The sequence below is a fragment of the Pristiophorus japonicus genome, chromosome 15 (assembly GCF_044704955.1).
Source record: "Pristiophorus japonicus isolate sPriJap1 chromosome 15, sPriJap1.hap1, whole genome shotgun sequence".
Lineage (NCBI taxonomy): Eukaryota > Metazoa > Chordata > Chondrichthyes > Pristiophoridae > Pristiophorus > Pristiophorus japonicus.
Window position 1 is genome coordinate 114,373,397 of NC_091991.1, and position 19,150 is coordinate 114,392,546.

At 47.3% G+C, this 19,150-nt stretch overlaps 1 protein-coding gene across 2 annotated transcripts; it reads left to right on the forward strand.

Annotated features, from left to right (window-relative positions):
• Positions 1 to 6,997: 6,997 nt before the first annotated feature.
• nme4 (NME/NM23 nucleoside diphosphate kinase 4) lies at positions 6,998 to 19,150 on the forward strand. Of its 2 annotated transcripts, none has more exons than XM_070900842.1 (5): positions 6,998 to 7,283; positions 10,605 to 10,735; positions 17,475 to 17,576; positions 17,988 to 18,100; positions 18,769 to 19,150. In XM_070900842.1, exons 1-5 carry the CDS (start codon positions 7,148 to 7,150, stop codon positions 18,887 to 18,889), a joined length of 603 nt encoding a protein of 200 aa, XP_070756943.1. In that variant the 5' UTR covers positions 6,998 to 7,147; the 3' UTR covers positions 18,890 to 19,150. The 2 variants fall into 2 exon arrangements, with proteins under 2 accessions (XP_070756943.1, XP_070756944.1); XM_070900843.1 differs by lacking the exon at positions 6,998 to 7,283 and adding an exon at positions 7,298 to 7,895.

The window sequence follows — 19,150 nt, forward strand, 5'->3', positions numbered from 1 at the left end:
TGAGTGCATCGGCGCAGTTTTCGGTGCCCGGTCTGTGCCGAATTGTATAGTCATAGGCGGCTAACGTAAGTGCCCAACTCTGTATGCGGGCTGATGCATTTGCATTTATGGCCTTGTTGTCGGCCAAAAGGGACGTTAGGGGTTTGTGATCTGTCTCCAGCTCAAATTTCCTGCCAAACAGGTACTGGTGCATTTTCTTTACCGCATATACACATGCGAGCGCCTCCTTTTCTACCATCCCGTAGCCCCTTTCTGCCTTGGACAGACTTCTGGAGGCATAAGCTACCGGCTGTAACTGACCCTTGGCATTGACATGTTGCAACACACACCCGACACCATAGGATGATGCATCACATGTTAACACAAGTTTCTTACATGGGTCATATAGCGTTAACAGATTGTTCGAACATAACAAATTGCTTGCTCTATTAAAAGCCCTTTCCTGGCTGTCCCCCCAGACCCATTCGCGACCTTTGCGTAGAAGCACGTGTAGCGGCTCTAGCAGCGTGCTCAATTTGGGAAGAAAGTTACCAAAATAGTTCAGGAGCCCCAGGAACGAACGCAGATCCGTCGTGTTACGGGGTCTGGGTGCTCTCTGGATTGCTTCCGTCTTGGACGCAGTAGGGCTGATCCCATCTGCTGCTACCCTCATCCCCAGGAATTCTACCTCTGGAGCTAGGAAGACACACTTCGCCTTTTTCAGTCGCAGCCCTACCCGGTCCAGTCTGCGTAGCACCTCCTCCAGGTTGTGGAGGTGTTCTTCAGTATCGTAACCCGTGATGAGGATGTCGTCCTGAAAAACCACCGTCCCTGAAATCGACTTGAGGAGGCTTTCCATATTTCATTGGAAGATCACGGCAGCCGAGAAAATCCCGAACGGACATCTGTTGTACTCAAACAACCCCTTGTATGTCGTGATGGTGGTCAGCTTCTTCGACTCACTCGCCAGCTCCTGGGTCATGTAAGCTGAGGTCAGGTCCAATTTTGAAAAAAGTTTGCCACCAGATAGCGTCGCAAAGAGGTCCTCCGCTCTCGGTAGCGGGTACTGGTCTTGGAGTGACACCCGATTGATGGCGGCCTTGTAATCGCCACATATCCTGACCGACCCATCTGCCTTGAGCACCGGCACAATCGGGCTCGCCCAGTCACTGAATTCGACTGGCGAGATGATGCCTTCCCTCAACAGACGGTCCAATTCGCCTTCTATCTTTTCCCGCATCATGTACGGCACCGCTCTGGCCTTGTGGTGTACTGGCCTGGCGTCCGGGTTTATGTGAATCACTACCTTGGCCCCCATGAAAGTGCCAATGCCAGGTTGAAATAATGAGTCAAATTTGTCCAGGATCTGTGAGCATGATACTCGCTCCACAGTGGAAATTGCATTGACATCGCTCCATTTCCAGTTCATGACAGCAAGCCAACTCCTCCCAGTTGTGCGGGACCATCCCCCGGGACAACCCAGAGTGGCAGCCTGTTCTCCGAATCTTTGTGGGTCACGACTACCGTGGCTCTGCCTAGCACCAGAATGATCTCCTTTGTGTATGTCCGTAGCTGTGCGTCAATCGGCGATAATTTTGGCCTCCTGGCCTTGGACGCCCACAACGTTTCGAACTGTTTGATACCCACCAGGGACTGGCTGGGCCCTGTGTCTAGCTCCATTGATACTGGGATGCCATTGAGGAGCACTTTCATCATTATCGGTGGCATCCTGGTGTATGAACTGTATACGTGCTCCACATGAACTCGCTGAACTTCAGCTTCCAGCAATTTCCCCCAGCGTTCATTTCTGCAATTTCTGCAGGTATTTTGCTCATCTCTGCAAACTCCGGCTGAGTGTGTGCCTCCACGCCTCCAACATGAGCTGTTGTTGGAAACAAAAGGTCCCTTGCCAGTCGATCATCCCTAACTGCCCCTGTGACTGTCCTTGAGTGCGCCATTAACAGGTGTTGATGGCCCCATTGCTAGTCGCATTATACCTTGCAATGGCGTGAATCGCCGTTCAGCTTGCCATTGTCTCTGTCGGACTCCCCCTCTGGGTTCGACAGAGACAATGGCATGCCCGATTGCCCTTGTCTGCCTGGAGAACTGTGTGCTGCTTTAACAATGTTGAATCTCTGTCCCAACCATTCCTTAACACACTACCTCTCATCTGTTCTGCTAGTGGCCATGCACGCGTGGTTTAAATCCCAGTTTCTTGTCGCCATTGATACGTCTTTACTACACAGTATAAATGCACACGATGCCCATGCTTGAGAGAAGATCAGTCTGCGACCTGTCCTTTATTCCTTAGCACTCATGATGGAAGAGGGTGGAGCTTCCCCTTTTATACCTGAAGGTCCAGGTTAGGAGTGTCTTCCACAAGTTCACCACCTAGTGGTCATTGTTCTCTCAGTGTACAATTTAGGTCAGATTATACATGGGTTACAATGCTGGTTGAATACATGACAGACAACATCTTCCATCACTTTTCTGATAATTGAGAGTAAACTGATGGTGTGGTAATCGGTCGGATTGGATTTATCCTGCTTTTTGTGGACAAGTCATACCTGGGCAGTTTTTCCACATTGTTGGGTAGATACCAGTGTTGCTGTTTTGGAACAGCTTGGTTAGAGGCGCAGCTCGTTCTGGAGCACAAGTCTTCAGCACGACAGCCAGGATGTTGTCGGGACCCATAGCCTTTGCTGTATCCAGTGCACTTAGCCGCTGCTTGATATCACGTGGAGTGAATTGAAATGGCTGAAGACTGGCTTCTGTGATGGTGATGACACTGTCACTATTCACTTCATACCCAATAAACCAGTTAACGAGCCACATCTATGGAGGGGGGAGGTGTAAGGTCATGCACTTGCATTGGGGGAGGCAGCACTTGCGCTGGGGTAAGGGACATTGGCTGGTGGAGGGATTCACTTGCACTTGGGTAAGGGACTTCGGCTGGAACTTGGAAAGCTTTTGCTGGGGTGTTCGAGATCTGTCCTCCTAAGGCTTCAGAAGTCAAAGGATCAAATTACAATTTGCAAAGTCAGTGAGAACTGACTGGGCGGTTCCAGTTACACATTCCAGAGCAACTTCAGGGTGTGGCTTATCCTCCAAGGGGACCAATCAACAATGTCATGTGATAATGGAGAGCCAATCAGAGACAAGGCGGCCAAATAGTTGGATCCTTATTTAAATGGAGAGAGATTATAAAATGCTGCAGTACAGAGGGACATGGGGGGTCTTTGTGCATGAGACACAAAAAGTTAGTATGAAGGTACAGCAAGTAATCAGGAAGACAAATGGAATGTTGGCCTTTATTGCAAGTGAGATGGAGTATAAAAGCAGAGAAGTCCTGCTACAACTGTACAGGATATTGGTGAGACCACACCTAGAGTGCTGCATACAGTTTTGGTCTCCGTATTTAAGGAAGGATATACTTGTATTGGAGGCAGTTCACAGAAGGGTTCACTAGGTTGATTCCTGAGGTGAAGGGGTTGACTTATGAAGAAAGGTTGAGCAATGGAGTTCAGAAGAATGAGAGGTGATCTTATCGAAACATATAAGATAATGAGGGGGCTCGACAAGGTGGACGCAGAGAGGATGTTTCCACTTGTGGGGGAATAGTTTAAGAATAAGGGGTCACCCATTCAAAACTGAGACGAGGAGGAATTTCTTCTCTGTAAATCTGTGGAGTTCTCTGCCTCAGAGAGCTGTGGAGGCTGGGTCATTAAATAAATTTAAAGTGGAGATAAGGGAGTGAAGGGTTATGGGGAGCAGGCAGGGAAGTGGAACTGAGCCCAAGATCAGATCCGCCATGATCATCTTAAATGGTGGAGCAGACTCAAGGGGCCAGATGGCCTATTCCTGCTCCTATTTCTTATGTTCTTAACCACATTGTTGTGGGTCTGGAGTCACATATAGGCTGGACTGGTTAAGGACGGCAGATTTCCTTCCTTAAAGGACATTGGTGGACCAGATGGGTTTTTACATCAATCCAATAGTTTCATGGTCACCATTACTGGTACAAACTTTTTATTCCAGATTTATTTAATTAACTGAGTTTTAAATTCCCCAGCTGCCGTGGTGAGATTTTGAACTCTCATCTACTGGATCATAAGTCCAGGCCTCTGGATTACAAGTCCACTAACATAACCACTATGCTACCATTGTCATGTCAGTTGCAGAAAATAATCAAATATATCCAGAGGACTAGAATACAAGGGGTAGAAGTTATGCTACAGCTGTACAAAGCCCTGGTTAGACCACACCTGGAGCACTGTGAGCAATTCTGGGCACCACACCTTAGGAAGGATATATTGGCCTTGGAGGGAGTGCAGTGTAGGTTTACCAGAATTATACCTGAACTGCAAGGGTTAAATTACAAGAAGAGATTCGACAAATTAGGATTGTATTCCCTTGAATTTAGATGGTTTAGGGGTGATTTGATCGGGGATTTCAAGATTTTAAAGGGAACAGATAGGGTAGGTAGAGAGAAACTATTTCTGCTGGTAGGGGATTCTCAGACTAAGGAGCATAGTCTAAAAATTAGAGCCAGACCTTGCGGGAGTAAAATTAGGAAACAATTTTACACACAAAGGGTGGTAGAAGTTTGGAACACTCTTCTGCAAATGGCAATTGATGCTGGGTCAATTGTTAATTTTAAATCTGAGATTGATATATTTTTGTTAACTAAAGGTATTAAGGGGTAGGGGCCAAAGGCGGGTATATGGAGTTAGGTCGTAGATCAGCCATGATCTCATTGAATGGCGCAACAGGCCTTGTTCTGGATTCCCCCATGGGATTGAAGTAGTTTCTTGAAGGAGTTTAGAAGAATGAGAGGTGATATTGAAACATACAAGATTCTCAGGAGGCTGGACAGGGTTGATGGAAAGAGGATGTTTCCCCTCATGGGGGAATCTAGAACTAGTGGGCACAGTTTCAGAATAAGAGGTTGCACATTTAAAACTGAGATGAGGAGGAATTTCTTCTCCGAATCTTTGGAATTCTCTACCCCAGAAAGCTGTGGAGGCTGGGTCATTGAATATATTTAAGGCAGAGATAGACAGATTTTTGAACGATAAGGGAGACGAGGGTTATGGGGAGCGGGCAGGGAAGTGGAGTTGTGGTCAGGATAAGATCAGCCATGATCTTATTGAAAAGGCGGAGCAGGCTCGAGGGGACAAATGTTATGTTTTCTCCTTTTAGCTACCCTATCGAATCATTTTATAATTTTAAACACCTCGATTAGTTTACGGCTCAAGGGAATACCAACCAAGTTTATACCACCTGTCCATAGAAATTAATCCCAAACGTTTTGGAGGTTTTAAGCTAGGTTTTCTCTGATATCTGGAACCAATCTTGACCTGCTCCCTATCTGACTTACTGAAATGACCGTGTTATCTCACCTTCACTCTGTGAACTGACTTTCACTGAGTGCGACTCAGGGCTATAAACCAACAAATGGTTTATTTCAACATCAAATGTCAATAAACACACAACATAAAACACTTTATTGTACTGTTTGATAGATAACAAGTTCATAATGATATTGTCATTCACTTAGCTCTCCTGGAAGAGCAACATTCAGTCTGCTTAAATATGCTTCATGCAGAAAATACATTTTTGTCAATCAGGAAAGTATAGATTATGAATAAAACCAAGGAAATTAATGGCCAGATATTTACTTTGTTGCAAAGACAATTTAGATAGTTGGCATTAAGTTATGTCTGTGGATATTAGATTAACTACATTGGTTGAAATTATTCCAAGGTACCCCTGCCAAGAGGACATGCCAACTGATTGGTTACTGTCGAGAAAGTACTTTCATATCCCCAAGTACTTCAAACCAATACATTCATTGGGCACTGCAGCCATTGTTATGGAGGCTAATGTAACAGTCAAACCCCACACAGCAAGTTCCAACAAACAGCAAATGAGGGGAATGACCAGATAATGTGTTATTGGTGCTGGTGGTTTCAAGGACACTTGGGAGTCCCTGGCCAAAGACTGTCCAAAGTGGAGGAAGTGTAGCGGGGAAGGCCTCAGTTCTCATTACCGAGAGCATGCAGAAATCAAGCGCAGGCAGCGGAAAGCGCGTGCGGCAAACCTGTCCCACCCACCCTTACCCTTAACAACTGTCTGTTCTACCTGTGACAGGGACTTGTGGTTCTCGTGTTGGACTGTTCAGTCAACTAACTCATTTTTAGAGTGGAAGCAAGTCTTCCTTGATTCTGAGGGACTGCCTACGCGGATGATGACTAGCCACAACACAGAAAGAACTCCCCGCTCTTTGAAGACTATCCTGGGACCTCTTAAAGCCACCTGAGAGAGTAGACATCACTGTTTAACACCTCATCCAAAATATACCTCCAACAGTGCAGCACTGGTCTGTCAGCCTGGACTACTTCAACCCAGATTGCTTCCCCACGGGCAGAGACTGGTATGTCTGTTAAGGGAAAATATTTGAAGCAGTGAAAGTACAGGATTATGGCGAGCAAGGCCATGGGCTCAGTTTGGGATTGGTGGGAGGAGGTTTGGATCAGTTTGGGATTGGGAGGGGTCGGTTTAGGATTGGCAGTTGGGATTGGTGGAGGGAGCGGGAGAGGACCAGGAATGGTAGAGGGAGCGGGATAGGGCCGGGATTGGTGGAGGGGCCGGGATTGGCGGAGGGCGTGGGATAGGTGGAGGGAGTGGGATAGGGCCCAGATTGGCGGAGGGAGCGGGATAGGACCAGGATTGGCAGAAGGAGCGGGATTGGCGGAGGGAGTGGGATAGGGCCGGGATTGGCGGAGGGAGTGGGATAGGGCCGGGATTGGGATAGGGCCGGGATTGGCGGAGGGAGCGGGATAGGACCAGGATTGGTAGAAGGAGTGGGATTGGTGGAGGGAGCGGGATAGGGCCCGGATTGGCGGAGGGAGCGGGATAGGGCCCGGATTGGCGGAGGGAGCGGGATAGGGCCCGGATTGGCGGAGGGGCCGGGATTGGCGGAGGAAGTGGGAGAGGGCCAGGATTGGCGGAGGGAGTGGGATAGGGTCGGGATTGGCGGAGGGGCCGAGCTGACAGCAAGCCCGGGCCTCACCGCCTGGGTTCCGGGTCGGGGGCCCCGCCCTGTCCGGCCCGGCGGGTTGATAAGCCGGGGCCGCGGAGGCGGCGCAGTCGGGGCCGAGAGACGATGTTGCTGCGCGGATTGAGCAGGGCGCTGAGGCTCGGCACCGGCTTCGGAATCTGCCCGTGCCCGCGCTCCCCCGGGCCGGCCTGGGTCTGGGCCGCCGCCCCGCTCCCCTCCCGGTGCCGGCTACTGTCCTCGGGTAGGTCGGGGGCTGGGTGCGGGCCCGGGAGCTGCGCACAACTTTCCGCCGTCAGTTCGGAAACATAAAGAAAGTGGCCCCGTACCGCTTTATATCCGCAATGTTCAGGGTGCTCAATAATTGGAGTTAGTTTAGTGAGTGTTTAGTTTGTTGGGAGGGTAGTTTGTTAGTTTATTTGGTTGGGTTAGGGTTAGTAATTAGTTTGGGGGGTGCTTTGTTAGTTTGTTATGTAGTTAGTTAATTTGGTGGGTAGTTTGTTAGGTAGTTTTGTTTGTTATGTAGTTAGTTTGGGGGTACTTAGTTGGTTGAGTAGTTAGTTTATTTACTTGCTGAGGAATTGCAGACTGGGAGTTGCTCTGTGATGTTTCTCAGGATGCCCCTTTGCTTCAGTTTTTGGTCCGAGTCTCTTTAACCTGACAAAGTTATTCCTTCTCAGCCGGTCTTGCATTGGAGAGAGTCCGGCAGCGAGTTCCGTGTAACCCAAACCCAGTCCTCGATATTGGTCACCGAGTGTTGCAGGAATGGCCAAAGGGAACTTTGTGTTACTTTCTGGGGTATGGGTGGAAGGTGAGCCTGGCCTGGGGAGCAGCCCGAGGATTGTGTCCGGGCTTGGTGAGTCTTTTTGCGGCAAATACCTCACGGGTTCTCGCCGCCTCACGGACATGACCATAATGATTTGTTTGAAACTCGTGGGCTGGCACAGACCTGCTCTGAATTATTAAAGTTACAGAATTGTCAGCATGACCTTGTGTCTAAAAACAGACTCAAAATTTCATTTTGATTTTTAATTCAATTAAAATGAATCTAACTAAATCTGCCTCAAGTATATTTAATTTCATAACTGCCTCATAGAAATGAGTCAGTGGCATTGTAACAAATGCTTTCTTCAGAGTGTAGGGACTATTTATAGAGAGATCAGACATCAGATGCTTTGGAAAGCTTAGTCTGTCATTGTCTAGCAATATCTCTAATTGCACTTTCTATTAAAATACTTCAGACTTGTGGTCACATACAACAGCAGTTTAATTTCTAGATAGTAGAGATGTGTCCTGCAGACATGTACTGGAGTCTCTTTGGGGAATGGGCCAGAGACCGATAGTACTCCAGTTAAATACTGTTTGGAGACTGGCTGTGTGCAGAAGAATTATTGAATGACAGGGGCTGTGTGGGTCTGTCGGTCAGTAACCAGGAGGGGTGATGCTTCTCTGAATTCTGCCCTCCTTGAGCATCCCTGATTATAACTCCTCAACCCAGGTTCCTTCAGCTGCTCTGCAACACCCTCCCTAAACCTCCCCACCTCTTTTTTTTCCCCTCCTTTTTAAGACACTCCTTAAAACCTACCTCTTTGACCAAGCTTTTGGTTATCTGCCATAATTTCTTCTTGTGTGGCTCAGTGTTGCCTTGTAACACTGCTGTGAAGTGCCTTGGGATGTCTTACTACGTTAAAAGGCGCTTTATAAATAAAAGTTCTTGTTGAAGCTGCAACATTTTGTTCAACTGGTTCAAAAGTAACAGTTTAACTTGGAGCGGTGTGAGTGTGTCTGGTTAACATCCAGTGTGCAACTGACAATACGGGAAGGATGTAAATCATCATCACATCAATATCTTCAGCTCCAACCCTGATAAACTTGGTGCAGTGACGATACAGTTACTGAATAACTACTACAGTACCTGAATACTAGGGGGATCAAGGGGTATGGCGAGAAAGCAGGAATGGGGTACTGAAGTTGAATGTTCAGCCATGAACTCATTGAATGGCGGTGCAGGCTAGAAGGGCCGAATGGCCTACTCCTGCACCTATGTTCTATGTTTCTATATAATACTGGAGAATATTTGTACTGTATCCACACACAACTCTTTCATCACTACCTGGATTTTGGTCAGGAGAATCTGCTGAATATTTCCAACATCTTCTGTTTCTATTTCAGTATTGATCTGTGATTGGTTATGTAGGAACGGAAGGTTCCGATTGTGGAGTCCTTTGCCTCGGCTGACCTGTAAAGGTTTATCCATTTAATTCGTGTCCAGCTTCCAGCCAAAACTTATCAATGGTTACATTCATTCATGTAACAATGTGACAAATACCAGCATCCAGAGAATGTTTAACTCCATCAAATTCCCAAACCTATTTCTGTCTGCAGCTCTCGCACCCCAAATTCTGTGACCTCCACCACCTAAAAAGGACCAGGGCAGCAGGTGCATGGGAACCTCACGCACCGTCCCACTGGGACATGTCGCGGGGTCAAAATCCTGGGACGCCCCATGGACTGCCACCTTCTCGAGGGCAATTAGGGATGGGCAATAAATGCTGGCATTGCCAGTGACGACCACATCCTGAGAATTTTTTTAAAAATGCTGCCATTAGCAATTTAAATCAACTATTCAATTTGCACTAAAATCCGAGCTCGCTCTGCTTCCGACATAAACTATCTGATCCGTTAACTAAACTCCACCAACTGCCCTTCATTACACTCAATAAGTAGTGTAGCTTAGCATCAATTGATTGCCGTGATTGCACAACACTTGTCTATCTTGCTGCCTTGAGGACAAATATTGATACAACTGTGTGGGAAGCCACGGCTTAAAGAGTGATCGCTGTTGGTGTAGGCACTTTAACCTTTCCGTGTGTTGGTGGCAGAGAGTGCAAGTGTTTTATTTGGCTGGTTTAATTCCCTGGTCCCTGACTGGTGGTAGATGTGTAAATATTCACGAGCTACACTTGCCTGTATTGTGTGCAAGGGGCTGTCTACTAAACTCTGTGCATGTGACTAAAATGATTTTAGGTCAGTGATTTCTATTGGATGTCACTGGTCTAAGAGGACAGATGGGTTCTGATGGGTCTGCACCCAAAATGGTGTAACACCTGAAAACGACCGATCCTATGTACTTCCAGCATAGTTTTGTACCTGGGATTATGATATGGCTGAGCGGTCCAGCCAATATCCTGTCGGGCATTCTCCCCGGTGCAGCGTTAGTGATGACATCACACCGAGAATAATCCTCTTTGGGTCATTGAGCTTAGTGTTTCAAACCATGGTTAAAGCAGATTGTGCGTCGCCCATGAGTTACACAGGAACAGGAGGAGGCCCTTCAGCCCCTCGAACCTGTTTCGCCATTCCATTAGACCATGGCTGATCTGTAGCAAACTTCTAGTTGACCATCCCTGCAGCTGGATGCGCCATACTGCCAGCCCGCTGCTGAGAGTTCTCTCCCGAAAACTGTGGTTGGTTGGTTTGGGGGAGGGACAGTGTGAGGTTCACTGTGCTAAACTGTTCAAATGTAAAAGTGCTGACCTCTAACCTTTCCTTCCTCCTCACTTAGCGATTGTTGGGATCCGCGAGCAAACGCTGGTGGCTGTGAAACCAGACGGAGTCCAGAGGCGGCTGGTGGGGGAAATCATCCAACGCTTTGAGAAAAGGGGGTTCCAGCTCGTGGGACTGAAACTAGTGCAGGTACAGCAAGATCCCAGCCTTCGTTACCAGGCAACTGGTTTGGTTTTTGCAAACACAGAACCTGTCTATTTCCTGCTCCAATGAAAGGCTCTCCTTATATGGCAGCTTTATTGTGAGTTACTTTTGAAGTCCCACAAACTGCAGTGAGATGACCAACCAGTCAATGCTTTTTGGTGGTGTTGGTTGAGGGACAAAGGTTCACCAGGACACCAGGGAGAACTCCCTGCTTTGGTGCCGTGGGATCTTTTCCGTCCACCTGAGAAAGCAGACGGGACCTCTGTTTAACAGATAAATGTGAGATATTAAATTTTGGTAGGAAGAATAAGGAGGTCCTCTGTTACTTGGAGGGTGAGAGTCTGGGTGGGGTAAAGGAGCAAAGGGATCTCGGAGTACAAATACACACATCACAAGAAGTAGCGAAACCGGTTAACAAGGCCATTTATTTTTTTTAAAACAAACCAAACATTAGGGTTTATTTCTGGAGGGATAAGAACATAAAAAATTAGGAGCAGGAATAGGCCTTTTGGCCCCTCAAGCCTGCTCCGCCATTTAATAAGATCGTGGCTGAACTGATCTTGGCCTCAGCTCCACTTCCCTGCCCACTCCTCATAACCCTTCACTCCCTTATCGTTCAAAAATCTGTCTATCTCCATCTTAAATATATTGAGTGATCCATCCTCCACAGCTCTCTGGGGCAGAGAATTCCAAAGATTCACCACCCTCTGAGAGAAGAAATTTCTCCTCATCTCTGTTCTAAATGGCCGACCCCTTATTCTGAGATGGAATTGAAAAGTAGTGAAGTTATGCTAAACTTGGTACTGGAGCGAGTGCAGAGATGATACCAGAAATGCTAGGGTATACATATCGGGAAAAGATGAACAGGCTGGATCCCTTTCTTTTTTATTTCTCTTTTGGGGGGTGGATAGGGTGGGGGGGTGCTGAGAGGTGCCTAATCGAGGTCTTTAAAATTATGATAAGTGGATACACTCTCTCTGTATCCACTGTGGGGAAGAGCAAAACTAGAGGCCATCAATATACGATAATCAAGAAATCAAAATTAGGGAATTCAGAAGAAACTTCTTTGCCCAAAGAGTGGTGAGAATGTGGAACTTGCTGCCACAGGGAGTGGTTGAAGTGAATAGTATAGATACATTTAAGGGGAGGCTAGACAAGGATATGAGGGAGAAGGGAATGAAGGGTTATACTGATAGATTTAGATGAGGAAAGACTGGAGGAGGCTCGAGTGGAGCATAAACGCCGGCATGGACTGGCTGAATGGCCTGTTTCTGTACCGTGTATCCTGTGTAATCCTACGCATATCCTATGTAACATCTCATCTCATCTGAAAGACGGCACCTCTGACAGTGCAGCACCCCCTCAGTACTGCACGGGAGTGTTGGCCTCGATTATATGTTCCAGTCTCGAGTAGAACCCTCGACCTTCTGACTTGGGTGTGAGTGCTACCTACTGAGACACAGCGGTCTCCCTTGATCATCCATGAATTGAATGGTGGAACAGGTTTAAGGAGCTGAGCTGCTCCTGTTCCTATGTTCCTCTAGGGTGACCGTACTTTTGCCCCATTTCTTCCCTCATTACTTGCTCTGCTTTGCGACCATTTCCTTTCCCGCTAGTGCCTTTGCCTGTGACCTTTTTGCCACCGGATCTGAAGATGAAGTAAGTAGTCTCACTTAAACAATGTTTTGTTCGACAAAATGAGCATCTAAGTGTGTCCGCACCCGACTCCCTAAAGTAAATGAATATCAGCCACTGCTGTAACGAGTGACTGCAGTCTGATTCTTGCAGACCTTCTCCAGCAACTATCTCACATATTTTCTGTGTTACAAACCTTGAGGTGAGCTGTTTTGTTCATTCCCAGTTTGTGTGTTGTGTATGGAGTAACTTAGACTGAGTACTGTTTAACTCCAGGAGGTATGATCTTGGCTCTGCTTTATTAAGGCCCAAAGTGACTAATATACAAAATGGCTGGTCTTTTATACTTGGTCTGCACACACGTGCCTGCAGCCCAATGGCCTCCAACAGTGATGCCATCTAGTGATCCCAAAAGTACATACATGACAGTGTGCTTGTCAGTAACTGCTGCCTCCTGTGATGACCCATCAGGCAAGGCCTGACCATTGTTCTTTAACGTGCAGAATCTCTCTAGCCGTGTAATCGAGGGGCTTGGTGTGAGATCCAGGCCAAGCTGGGAGGTGGGTTTGTCTGCAGGGAGGTAGAGATGTGCCTGGCCCCAACCTGCCACTCGCGGACAGTAGAGGGGGAGGCAGACTTTTATTTTGCTTCAAGCCCCTGCATTTGAATTAAGTTTTTTTTTAAATGTAAAATTAAATAAACCTGCGAATAAGAAGCTGATTTCATTAAAAGTGACCGTGAAGCTGTCGGATGGTCACTTTAAAAATCCAACTGGGTTGTTCCGTATTGCCAACTCTTGCAGATATGATTTCTGAGTGAAATAAAGCTCTCCTCGGGCTTTCTCCTCACTTCCCCTTTGCCAGCAAAGTTGAAGCCCACGGAATAAAAGAGACGGGGACAGGATGGATATGAAAGTGATCAGAAACAGAGAGTAGTGGTGAACAGTTGGAATGCCTCAATTTCCCCCCCCCCACCCAACCCAGGCATTGAGCAGCAGGAGAAGGAGCGCTGGGAGCCAGACCCCACAACCGGCAGAGCTCGGCGTGAGCAGTACGGCCCGAGCTACATCAACATCACCGTCGGCAGCTGTGTCCACACATCGTGCTCGGTCATCCTGTACAGGCGGGTCCTGTAATGCTATTGCCACGTTACTGGGTGTCCCAGTTGCCAGGCACTACAGTCATCCCTTGGTTATTCGTGTTAACAACAAGTTGGCTAACAGATAATAACTGGAAACACGCAGCGTCCTCCTCAGATTCGGCTGCCCCCAAAAGTTTGTCACCATTCTCTGCCTGCTCCACGATGACCTGCAAACTGTGATCCTGACCAACGGATCCACCACAGACCCATTCCACATTCGGACCGGGGTCAAGCAAGGGCTGTGTCATCGCACCAACGCTCTTCTCGATCTTCCTTGCTGCAACGCTCCATCTCGCCCTCGGCAAGCTCCCCGCTGGAGTGGAGCTAAATTACAGGACAAACTGGAATCTGTTCAACCTCAGCCACCTACAGGCCAGATTCAAGGTCATTCCAAACTCAGTCATCAAACGACAATACGCAGACGATGCTTGTATCTGCACACACTCGGAGGCCGAACTCCAAGCCATTGTCAACACCTTCACCGAGGTGTATGAGAGCATAGGCCTTGCACTAAACATCCATAAGATGAAGGTCCTCCAACCTGCCCCAGCCACACAGCATTCCCCCCCCTTCCCCCTTCCCCCCCCCCCCCGGTTATCAAAATCCACAACGAGGCCTTGGACCAAGTGGACCATTTTCCATATCTCGGGAGCCTTCAAGTCGCCTGAGCAAGAGAGTGATTGAAGACCAGGACCTCAAACCCGGCACCAAGCTCATGGTCCATAGAGCAGTGGTGATACCCAGCCTCCTATATGGCTCAGAGACGTGGACTATGTACAGCAGGCAGCACTGGAGAAGAACCACCAACGCTGCTCCCGCGAGATCCTACAAATCCATTGACAGGATAGGTGCACCAACGTCCGTGTTCTTGCTCAGGCCAACATCCCCAGCATCGAAGCATTGACCACGTTCGATCAGCTCCGCTGGATGGACCACATTGCCTGCATGCCTGACAAAAGACTCCCAAAACAAGCACTCTACTCGGAGCTCCGATACGACAAGCGAGCCCCAGGTGGGCAGAGGAAATGCTTCAAGGACATGCTCAAAGCCTCCTTGAAAAAATGTAACGTCCCCACCGACACCTGGGAATCCCTGGCTCGAGACCGCCCAAAGTGGAGGGAAATCATCCGGGAAGGCGCTGAACACCTTGAGTCTCTTCGCCGGGAGCAAGCTGAAGCCAAGCGTCTACAGCGGAAGGAGTGCACGGCCACCCAAGCACCCCCACCCACCCGTCCCTCCAACCACCATCTGCCCCACCTGTGACGAGAGACTGTAGGTCCTGCATTGGATTCTTCAGTCACCTGAGGACTCATTTCTAGTGTGGAAGCAAGTCATCCTCGACTCTGAGGCACTGCCTAAGATGGATGATGATTCAGAATGACCGGTTAAGGTTTAGAATGAGTTCTTTGTTCTGACTCCTGTCCGTATTCAGTAACTGGCGGGCCTTCAGATTTATTGGTTTTAATCTTTGTCCAAGGTCAGCCTTTCTGTCACTGTCACCATAGAAGTTGACAGCACAGGAGTCCATTCAGCCCATCGTATATGTGCTAACTTCTTGCCAGAGCAATCCAACCACTAATCTCCCTGCTCAACTCTCCCTGTATATTTATAGCTTTTTCCTTTTTTGAAAAAAAATGGAGGTTTAATGAAGGCAGTGTGGTTGATGTGCTGTACATTGACTGACTTCCAAAAGGGGTTTGATAAAGTGCCACATAATAGACTTGCCAGCAAAGTTGAAGTCCATGGAATAAAAGGAACAGTGACTAGATGGATATGAAATTGGCGAAGTGATCGGAAACCGAGAGTAATGGTGAACGATTGTTTTTTGGATTGGAGAAAGGTATACAGTGGTGTTCCCCAGGGGTTAGTACATGACACAAAACTTGAAAGTATAGTGATAGACAAGCTCGTGAAATGGGCAAACACGTGGCAGATGAAATTTAATGCAGAAAAGTGCAGTGATACATTTTGGTAGGAAGAATGAGGCAATATAACCTAAAGGGTGCATGTGGGTATATGTGCACAAATTGTTGAAAGTGGCAGGGCAGGTTGAGAAAGCAGCTAAAAAACATACAGGATTCATAAATAGAGGCATAGTACAAAAGCAAGGAAGTTATGATGAACCTTTTATAAAACACTGGTTCAGTCTCAACTGGAGCATTGTATCCAATTCTGGGCACCACAGTTTAGGGAGGATGTGAAGGCCTTGGAGAAGGTGCAGAGAATGGTTCCAGGGATGAGGGATTTCAGTTATGTGGATTAGCTGGGGTTGCTCTCCTTGGAGCAGAGGTTAAGGCGAGATTTGATCGAGGTGTTCAAAACCATGGGTCTGGACAGAGTAGATAGAGCGAAACTGTTCCCATTGGCAGAAGGGTTGGGAACCGGAGGACACAGATTTAAGGTGATTGGCAGAAGAACCAAAAGCGACATAAGAAAAAACACTTTTACGCAGCGAGTGGCTAGGATCTGGAATGCACGGCCTGAAAGGGAGGTGGAGGCAGATTCAAGCGTGGCTTTCAAAAGGGAATTGGAAAGTACCTGAATTTTTTTTGCAGGGCCACGGGGAAAGGGTGGGGCAGTGGGACGAGCTGAAGTGCTCTTGCAGAGAACCGGCACGAGTTCGACGGGCCCAGTAGCCACCTTCTGTGCTGTAACCTTTCTGATTCTGTCTCTGCCTCAAGCCGCTACCTTTTGGTAAAGCATATAGGCCCAGAATTTGCAATGTTGAAGCAATGGCATTCGCTGATGGCTCCAATGCAAGCTTCGCACAAACATCGCGATCTCTGGTGCGAATTTGGGGTTTTCTGATGTATAATTGAAATCGACGGAAGTTAATGGGAATTCCCAGCGAGGTAGCTGTTGTGACGACATCAAGCTGTCTAAGCAGCCAATCAAAACACATCCAGAAGTGAAGAAGCTCCTTTTTTTTAAATTCTAACTTTTTTTTTCAAACTGTTGAGTAGGATGAGGACAAGGGTTCATCTATCGTGGTTCTGGGAGGATGGGGAAGGGGTGAGAGCAGAAGTGCAGGAAATGGAACAGACACAGTCGAGGGCTATGTCAACCACAGTATAGGGGAATCCTCTATTGAGGAACAAGGAAGACCTATCGGAAGCACGTCAGAAGGTGGCATCGTTAGAACAAATGCAATGCAGAAACTGAGAGAGTGGAATAGAGTCCTTGCAGAAAGCGGGGTGGGAGGAAGTTTAGTCCAGGTAGCTGTAGGGGTCGGTGGGCTTAACGTGGATGTTTGTCGATAGCTTATCTCCAGGAATGGAGACAAAGAAGTTTGAGGAAGGGTAGAGTCGGAGATGGACCATGTGAGGGAAGAGTGGAAATTGGAAGCAGAGTGAATGAAATTTTCTAGTTAAGAAACAATACCAATAGAGTCATCAATGTACCAGAAAGAGGTGATGGAGGGGACTGGAACAAAGAGTTTCCACATATCCCACGAAAAGGCAGGCATAGCTAGGACTCCTGTGGGTCACAATAACCGCAGCTTAATGATTGATGTAGGTTTAGCATTAACTCTTTGCATTCGTACTCTGCCACTGTTCATAAAACCCAGGATCGAGATCTCTCTTTTTCTATATACAGCTTGTACCTGAATCCCTAAGGTTTATAACACTAGCATTTTATACCTGATTCCTGTTCCAAATCATTCAGACAGCAAAACTGATGAGATTGCAATTCAAACACAACCTCCTGATTATAAATGCGAACACTTCTTTGACTCCTTTGTGTGTGCTCTGAGACCACACTGCCCAGTCTGGTTGCTGCCCCTTGTGCTTTGTTTGTGTGTGTGTGTGTGTGTAAATGAAGTCTTGCTGTTTTTGGGAGGGGGCAGAGAGAGAGAGAGATCGTGATCGTGAAATGTATTCTGTTAAATGGGGTGAGGTGGGCCGACCGTGAGCTGCACTAACCCACCGAACGAACCACTTTGTTTCAGGCCCCACGAGATATGCTTTCAGAGCATTACCACGATCTGCAGGAGAAACCTTTTTATCCAGCGTTGATCCAATACATGAGCTCCGGGCCCATCGTTGCTATGGTAAGTTACCAGGCAATTCACCAGCAACAATAGTGAAGTGTTTGTTCAAATGATTTAAGGAGATAAGGTCCCTGTATGGAAGATACTCTGGGATTTCAGTGAACAATGTTCTCTTCAGGGTAAACGTTGGACTCTTAACCTCAGTAGCAAAAAGGTCAGGGAGATGCCACCATATACCATACCTTACTGTTCTGACTATCCCAGGATCCTCTCTTTAAATTGTTACAACATTACAGTGAAGGTGGCAAGACCATTCTTGCTATTTCTCAGTCTCCCTATTCTAATCTTTGTACTATTTTTGTTTGTGGTCATTGTCGTTAAACTTCATTTGCCATTTGCTTGGCCAGCTGATTTTAAACCTTTCTCTCTCGATTGGTTTGTTCCTCCTATTGACCACAGCCTGTTTTACAGGTTTGGGAAGGTGATGATGTAGTGAAGGTGTCTCGCATGATGGTGGGCGATACCAGCCCTGCCAAGGCTCATCCAGGGACCGTACGAGGAGACTTGTGTGTTCACATAAGCAGGTAGGGCGTGAGGGGAATACCCCTTTTCCTGAATTGCTTGCTCAAGTGGAGCATTGGTAGGGACAGAATCACCAGGGCCCTGCACATCTGGAGTCACCTGTGGGTGCTGCAAGGTGGATACAAGGGCTCAGTATTCCTCTAGTCAGTGTTTGCAGATTCACTTTTTGATATTTGTAGCAAAATCAGCAACCAGTTTTGTTTGAAACAATTTGGTAGAAAACAGTAAATACATGCATGCACACTGTCTCTCGCTGTCTGAAATTGAACCAGACTGTTAACAACCTCAGCATCCTATTTGAACCTGAACTGATTTGACCCCATACCAAGACTGATTCCTGGGTCTCTGGTTCTTTTGTTGAAGTTATGGCAAGTGGGGTGCAAGACTGCCCTATTCCCCCTTCCAAGTGCAAATTTATTCCCAGGATTCAAACTGTTCCTGAGAAATGGAACATTTATCTCCAGAACTGATCCCACACTGCACCAGACCTCTCCATGACCCATAGAGTCAATAGTGAGAACACAGACTGCAATTCTGTACCGTGCTATCTCTCAAACCCAATCACCTGCTCCTTCAAAATATAGCTCCAATTTGCCTGTGACCTTTCCAGTGTCAGCCCTGCACTGTTGTGCTGCCCTTGTAACCTGACTCTTGATTTCTTTCCTCACAGAAATGCCATCCATGCCAGTGACTCTGTTGAAGTGGCCAAGAAGGAGATTAGCCTGTGGTTCCAGAGCAATGAGCTGGTAGAATGGGAATGTTGTACTCTCAGTAACATCTATAGTATCTAAACACTCTGCCGAATCACCCACAACACTTAACTACCTCCAGTGAGCGTGTCCGTGTGTGTGAATTTCACATTCGAAAGCTAAAGACTTGTTTCCGTAATTGTGACACATTCAAACACCCACTTCACTTGAACCTGGAGTGAATTGGGAGTTCTCATATTCCTTTAGTGGTGCGTCAATCTGGGTTCATTTTAGGTGCTGGTATCCTGCAATAAGATTCCTGTAAAATATTGATCTGCATTAAAGTAGTTCCATGCCAGTCAA